This window comes from Phlebotomus papatasi, chromosome 3 (assembly GCF_024763615.1).
Source record: "Phlebotomus papatasi isolate M1 chromosome 3, Ppap_2.1, whole genome shotgun sequence".
Taxonomy (NCBI): domain Eukaryota; kingdom Metazoa; phylum Arthropoda; class Insecta; order Diptera; family Psychodidae; genus Phlebotomus; species Phlebotomus papatasi.
The window spans coordinates 22,471,272-22,479,116 of record NC_077224.1 but is presented as its reverse complement, the minus strand read 5'-3'; the positions used below and the strand labels follow the sequence as shown (position 1 = coordinate 22,479,116).

General features: G+C 40.9%; 1 protein-coding gene across 1 annotated transcript; it reads right to left on the bottom strand.

Moving 5' to 3' along the window:
• Nucleotides 1-1,064: 1,064 nt before the first annotated feature.
• On the bottom strand, nt 1,065-3,260 carry LOC129805214 (uncharacterized). The gene is made up of 2 exons (XM_055852985.1): nt 1,633-3,260; nt 1,065-1,544 (listed from the first exon to the last, which is right to left on the bottom strand). The coding sequence occupies exon 1, from the start codon at nt 3,258-3,260 to the stop codon at nt 1,791-1,793; it is 1,470 nt and encodes a 489-aa protein (XP_055708960.1). The 3' UTR covers nt 1,065-1,544; nt 1,633-1,790.
• Nucleotides 3,261-7,845: the final 4,585 nt, after the last annotated feature.

Below are 7,845 nucleotides of genomic sequence, written 5' to 3'. Positions count from 1 at the left end.
TCGCTGAATTCGATCGTAAGATGTATTGTCAAAAGCTCCTTCAATGTCTATAAAAGCTGCTATTGACACTTCTTTTTGCTGCAAAGCCTTCTCGATTCGATCTGCAAAAGCAAAAAGAGCCGTTTCAGTGGATTTGCCTGCCTGATATGCATGTTGATCCTGATGTACTGGCCTGTATGGTAAGACATCGTCTCTGATATGCCTATCAATGATTTTCTCCATTATTTTGAGGAGAAAGGAGGTAAGACTTATTGGCCGATAAGACTTAGGATTGTTTCTCGGCCGCTTACCCGCCTTAGGAATAAAGATCACGTTAACCATTCTCCATGGTTTCGGCATATATGCCCAAGCATGACTAGTTCTCATAATCTTTAACAAGATTGGAGCTAGAGAGTCAGCTCCATGCTGCAGCAGTGCTGGAAAGACGTTGTCCATCCCTGGGGTTTTGAAAGGTTTAAACGACCTAATTGCCCACTTCACGCTGTCAAGTGTAAAGATCTTTTGTGACATTTTGAAGTCAGATCGCTGCGGTCTATATACAGTCGCAGGTGTTGCTTCTGCTTCAGTTGTTGTTATTGTCGCCCCTGGAAAATGTGTATGAAGCATAAGATCCATACTCTCTCCAAGAGTTTCAGTATAGCTGCCGTCCTCTTTCTCTAAAAGGCCAATTTTTGCAGAACTGTCCTTAGCGAGAAACTTGTGCAGACGAGCACATGTTGGCATGTCTTCTACTTCCTCGCAGAATTTGCGCCATGAGTCCCTTTTGGCTTTCCTCAGGGCTTTATTGTAGGATGTCAGGGAAACTTTATAAGTCTCCCAGTCACCGTTCCTTTTGGCCCTATTGAAAAGCCTACGAGTCTTTTTCCGTAGCTTCGTAAGTTCAGAGTTCCACCAAGGAACTGTATTATCAGTTCTAGTTGGAAATGGTCTGTTACTATGGAAGTATGCCTCCATAATTAAGTTGTTAGTATGTTCAATGGCATAGTCAATGTCACTCGGACTTCTGATGTTTTTGTTGAAATCCCGTGGCTCAACGGCCAGTTTCTCTTTGTAAACTGCCCAGTTGGTTCTTTTGGGATTTCTACGTTCCTTCTGGTCGTTCAGCCTAGACACTTCAATATTAAAATTGATGTGTCTGTGATCAGACAAGGAAGGTTCATCAGAGACGTGCCAATTTTTAATTTTGTTAAACATTCGATTGGAAGTTAGTGTTAAGTCTAAAACTTCCATTCTCACCCTGTTTACAAAAGTTGGTTTATCCCCAATATTAGCAATTTCAAGCCCATGATTAGAGATAAATTGTAATAGTGACTCACCCCTATCGTTGATATTGGTGCTTCCCCATAAGGTATGGTGCGCGTTTGCGTCGCATCCAATTATGAAGCCGAGACCCCTCCTGCTGCAGTAGTCGATAAGCCGGCCTAAATGTATAGGAGGGCAGTCCTCGTCTCCAGGAAAGTATGCAGAGCATATAACAAATGAACGTCCGTTGTTCCCACACTCAGCATCCACAAGGGCTGCTACCATATCTCGGGAACAAAATTCTGGGATAGAACAAATGTTAATAGATTTCTTATATACAATACACGCTCTAGGTCTTTCATCGTGTACGTCACAAAGAATATCACTTACCCTGCTACTTATACCCCTGATACAGCCTTGGAAAACCCAAGGCTCTTGAACAAGAGCAAAATCTAATAAGTTTCTGGCGAAACAGCTGCTGAGAACAGCTGACGCCGCTTTTGCGTGCTGCAGGTTTACCTGTAGCACTTGGAACTTAGTGTGTGACATCATTTTTTGTCAGGAACCCTCAGTCGTTCCTGTATACCGCCACCGCCCGATTTCCCACGCGGGTTGGAGGTAGAGCGTTTTCTCGCTCCCTCTTTATCCGGAAACGTTGGTTTTCTGGTAATCGGAGGACATCTTGGTGTTGAAGTTGATCCTTTGTCCTTGATCTCAGATCGAACTCCGGATGGCGTTCTCACCGTCGAGTCCTTTTGCTTGCTTGGCCCCGGTGTGGGTTGGCCTTTGGTTACATTGGACCGAACAGCCCTCGGCGTCTGTAAGGATGTCGGTTGTGAAACCTCATTCTTATTCGCCTCGTGCGTATGATCCACCGCAGGTTTCACCACATCCGAGTTAGCAGCGTTCTTCTTCTTCTCAGGCTTGGGTTTCGGCTTTCTCACGCCAGTTTTAAGCCTGATCTCAATCTGTCTGAGTAGGTAGAAGACTTTCATATTCACCTTCTTCAGTTTATTGATAGAGTTCTCGTCGATTGAAAGGACGATCGTCCGTCCCTTCTCGTCAGTGTCGATCTTCAGAACTCTCCATCTTTCCGTCTGCAGGTCATTCTGCTTACGGATGCGCTCGAGAATAGATCCCGGTGGCGTTTTGTCAGTTGCCGGTATCCACATCGTGCATGTCGCAGTTTTTGGCATATTCTCGCCCTTCACCGCTTTAACTTGGACTCCCCCCACGAGCTGTTTCTGAGTGACCACGCCCATGATCCATCCTTCAGAGATTTCATCTGCGCAGTCAACCATCACCCAACCCGGGCGGGTAAACCAATTCCTGAACTGTACTCTTGGGCCGTCTTCGGGAATGTTAACAATCTCTTCGGACAACGCTGCCTCGAGCAAGTTCATCTGCTCCCTAGTGAGCATCTGCACCGGGTGTTCTTTGTGAATAAGACACACCCTGAAGGTTTTAAGAGTCTCACTGTAGGACACATTCGCCTTAGGCTTCTTAGAGTCTCTGTTCTCCGGTGGCGTAGCGTTGTCGCTTCGCTTCCTCTTTTCCGAAGTAACAGGTGGCGATGGTTTGGGTTTCGAAAGCACCTGCGCTGCTGCGTCTTCATACTTTACACCACTGTCCAAAAGACGTCGCAAATGCTTCCGCTGTGATGTGGTGAATTTCCTCTTTCGGGGGGACTTCTGTTGCGCGGGCAACGAAATATTCATTCCCTCCAATTGGACATTATTCTCCACATTTTTGTTGGCTGTCTCATTGGGAAGAGTTCTGTCGCTTCCCGCCGAAGTTGCCATTGTGGAACCAGTGTTAGACACTGTTTCCGTAATAACTGGAACGATGTCTGTATCCATCATGTCGTCGTCTTCCAGAAGCGTTCTGTCGCTTCCTTCAGAGAGCGCCAGGTTTGATGCGGCGTTAGTCGCTGCATCAATCTCGGATAGATAAGTATCATCGTCCTGGTTAATAAGTGCGTCTGAAAATTCAGACTCAGATTGGTTTTGGTTTTCCATACCGTGCTCCATAAGTAGTCCCACGAGTAGCGCGAGAAAGACAGTCACCCGCGGCAGAGCTCCGCATTACCACGGGAAGGCAGTTGTTAAACTGGAGGTTGCCTGGTATCCAGAGTTCGCAACTAAAGATCAAGCACCCCCTTGACCATGCAGCCCTCGGCGTCGCTGTTCAACCTTGGCTTGGGGTTTTGGGCTGGTCCGCGATGTAGTTTTTGCCAGAAAGGATTTCTCGTGGACACATATAGCCAACACGTACCTTAACCGGTTTATAGCTACACTAACTACTACTACAGTACTAAATACTATATAAGTAGCCGTTCCCCTATCCGCCACCTGGGGACGCGCTCGGTAGGTTACCCAACCCCCGAACCGGATATAGAGGCCGGTCAATTTTCGAACTTTGACCTCAGGGGTTATCGAGTCATTCGAAGTCTTTCATTTTTGAAAAGAAACGAATTCTCTGGTGAACACCGGAAGAGCTGCAACTACCTGATATAACCTTTGCCGAAAACCGCAAGTCGCGTTATCTCTCGTATGCCATAGACACACTTATTTACGACTTAGTCTAAAAGACAGCTTAGTTAAAAATTATAGAAATGCGGTTTAACCAATATTTCGAATACAACGCTAAGTTGTCTCTCGGCTAATCCTCAAGTCTGTCAAGGCCCTTAATTTAGGAGATATTAAGCTCCAAAAAGCGGTCGGCCGGTCGCCCGTGAACCAATATCTTTCTTAGTTCAGGAGCTATTAAGCTCCAAAGAGCGGCCGAAGAGACGAACGGACGAGAACGTTTTTTAGCCACCCATATATTCGTGATCAGGAACGGGCCAAACACATTTTTGCAAAGTTTCAGTCGGAGGACATGAGATTTTGTTAGGATTATGGTAGATGAAATTGTTAAGAATCTCACCTTATAAAATTAGAACGAAATGTATGTAAAATGATATACATATGTACTTAAAATTTTTAATGATTAATTATGTGTAAAACTTTGTATTGTAACAAATTTGGTACGAATTTCTTTGGAATTTTCAGTAAAAGAGAGTTGAATTTGAGGAATGTGATATCCATATCTCATGCGAAGTATTTATTAATTTACCTCTAGGCATAAAAGATTCTCCTGGGGACTGAATTCGTGTTCATTTATGTTTCCAAAAATAATTCCCAAATTAACTCGTGTGCCAACTTCCCGGAAACGCTGGCAAAAGTTGTAGAGAGTGTATATCTGTAGCCCATCCAAATGAAAGTTTGTGAGTGGTTCAAGGGTGGTTTGTGTAATCCACCCTCCGAAGAATCTTTAATTGCTGCAGACACACATTTGAATGCTATTGTAATGCAGCAGTGATTAAGTGTGTTTTTCAAGCCCATACTATAACATAAATAATTGCTCTTTGGTTTTTGCTATACCCCACAATCCACCCCCAAGAACCAAAGCTTAGGGGAAGGGTTGATTACACATGTGTGCTTGTTTTTTTTTTTTTTAGAAACCCGAGCCCGCGGGATATTTCTCACGAGCTATTGTTTGATCCAAAAACCTGTATTTGAATACGTTTTTTCCATACTCACGCTCGGCGTTTTTTTTTATATATTTTGGGGGAGCTAGGCTTTTTGTGAGGGGTTCGCTTTTGTTAGGGGCACTCAATGTTCCTCAGTGGATCACCAAAACACAAAATCTCACCCCACGGGCGTTGGTGTGATTGATTGAAAACAAATTCAGTGTGTTGGCACCACAAGCCACCCCGAATTAGGTGGTCAGAACTAAAGACCATTTCGGAAAATATGGCACGGGCAAACTTTATTGATATTATTGTACAAAATGAAATTTTAGTCTCAATCCCAAATTTGTCCCAATTTTTCCGTCTTTCCTATTACTAGACTACACTGAGAAAAAAGAGGGTGCGATTAACTTTTTTCCTCGTAACTTTAACACTTTTTAGGTGTAAAAATATATCAACATTTTTTAATATTAATTTTTTAATATTAATATTTTAATCGTAAAAGTAACATGAAAAAGGGTAGCTTTAACCCCTAATACACCTAAAAAGCATAATATTAATACCGATTTCGGATCAATATTGCAGGGCAAAATTAACATTTCCGGAATATTATTTTAACTTTTTCGGATTTCTCTCAGTGTAGAAGCCAACGGTTAGGCATATCAACTTAAAATTTTCAATGACGCCCGCGTTATCTGCAAGTCATTATTTCGTACACTGAGAGAAATCCGAAAAAGTTAGAATAACATTCCGAAAATATTAATTTTACTCTGCAGTATTGATCCGAAATCGGTGTAAATATTACCCTTTTTAGGTGTATTAGGAGTTAAAGTTACCCTTTTACATGTTATTTTTACACTTGAAAAGGTGTAAAATTAACACTAAAAAATGTTGATATATTTTTACACCTAAAAAGTGTTAAAGCTATGAGGGAAAAAAGTTAATCGCACCCTCTTTTTTCTCAGTGTATGCTGAAGTTGCTCTCCTCCTTAATCACAACCGCGAAATATTTTCAAAAATTGTTTTAATCTTAAAGGAATTGGTTTCCGGAAGAAGAGAGGCAGATAACCCAGAATTCAACCAAAAACGAAATCGAGCGATTATTATATTATAATGAAGACGTTTAGAGCAAACGGAGCCTATCGTATATGAATTTCTCTATCAATATTTTTTTTTGCCCAATTTTGCTCTGAGTGATTCATATATCACTCCCTTTCTCTATAGAATTTGTGAAATAAAAAGGAAAAATTAAGCATAATTCAGACCGTTTTTATAATTTCTGACCCATTCTTTACTACAAACGTTGGAAGTCAGTGAGAAATGGTTTGGCAGGATGAAAAAGCTCCCTCGACCATCTGCTCACGCTTACAAATTTATATTTGAATTTCCGTGTAGATCGGAAATTGATGTCCGATGGTGTGGAGGGTCAGTGAATATTGTATGGATTATACTGTGGGTTTGGTAAAAGGTATGGTCTGAATAATATTAGGTCAATCATTGGGAATCGTGATGACGACTAGAGGTGCGAAGAGTGCAAAAAAAACCGTCCCTAAAAATTGGATGATCACCCCTCTTGCCTTCAAATGTCCATGATAAATTTATCGAATATTCTATCCAATATCCTGACCAATTGGGAATGACCCAGAGAGTCAACCAATAAACAAGACATGATGCCAAGAGAGCAAATATCACCCCAGAATTTCATAATTTTTTTCTTTCTCACAAACTCATCCCACTTATGTCAAATAAATGTGATATTAGATGGAGAAAAATCCCATGAACGCCTCAGGGATTTTTTATTGACTGAAAAATACTCACCCACACCTCATAAATAAGCATACACACCATATTGCAATATTATTCACAATGATTTCCACCCCCATGAATCTTCACAAGGCGCACCCAAGAAATGTGACCATTTTCAATCCCACGTTCTTACTTCACGTGCTTTTGTATCAATGGAGAGGCATTCTATTTAGTATCATGTTTCTTCGCGCCACAAAATACCGTCAAGCTGGATTCATGAGCTTTTCCATCAACCATCAACCCTCGCCCCCTAGAAGTAGGAGGAGATGTGTTCTTGTTCATGATGAGGACAAAAAAACACGGAAAAGCCATCCTCCCCTCTTATTTGCAAAGTTGAGAAAGTTCAAAAGCTCAAATGCGCAAAGTATCTCCTGATATATGATGCATGTTTTGGCCCATGTCTGATTTATTAAAAAGCTATTTATGGTGTGAAATTGAGAGAGAAGGCAGATAAAAGGAATAAAAGTTTCACATGGAGTGTAGAAAAGCTTTTTGACACTGATTGTGTTTTTAAAGCAATATTTCCCTTCATGAAACTGTACACTCTGCACAATATTTAATCTATCAAATTGAAGGGTGTTTTTGAGGTAGAATAAGTTGGGAATTCGCTGAAGATTCATCTGTTTAGTTATTTTTGATGCAATCACGAGGAATAGGTCATACTTACACTATGGTCCCAATTTTGAGACAAATGACCTCTACACGGTAAAAACTTTTGGACACTGACCAAAATATTGGAACAAATTTTTTTTGGAATCGATTTGCAACTAGAAAAGATATTTTTTTGTTCCAAAAAGTTTTCTTTATAGTTTTGCTATGAAATGCAGTTACAATTTTGTTAGTTTTCTTTTGGAACCGTTTTGATACAGTGGAATATGTACAAATTTGAGTTGATTTCGTTTTATACAAATTTGTTCCTGAAATTTGGAACAGAATTTGTTTTACTCGGCTATTTTGTTCCCACTCTCAGGAACAAATTGGTACATATTTTTTGTAAGAATATTATTCCTACATCTGTAACATATTTGATCCAAAAATTTTCGGTGTCCATGGACGAGGTAATTTTTGGAACGAAATTGTTACTCATATGAGGAATCTTTTTGTTCCCATTGTCGGAAATAAATCCGTGTAAGTGATTTCGTCTTACAGTTAAGGCCTATGCTTCAGTCGAGATGGATTTCGGTGGCGAGAGTTCATAAGAAACATCAAATAAAAATCAACTTAAGAGTGGGGGTGGGGGAAGGTAATCTCGAATTAAAAAATTAAAACCATGTAGCACGAAA

Excerpts from the sequence above, each read along its gene's own strand:
- LOC129805214 (XM_055852985.1), bottom strand. The coding sequence starts at position 3,260 with ATGGAAAACCAAAACCAATCTGAGTCTGAATTTTCAGACGCACTTATT.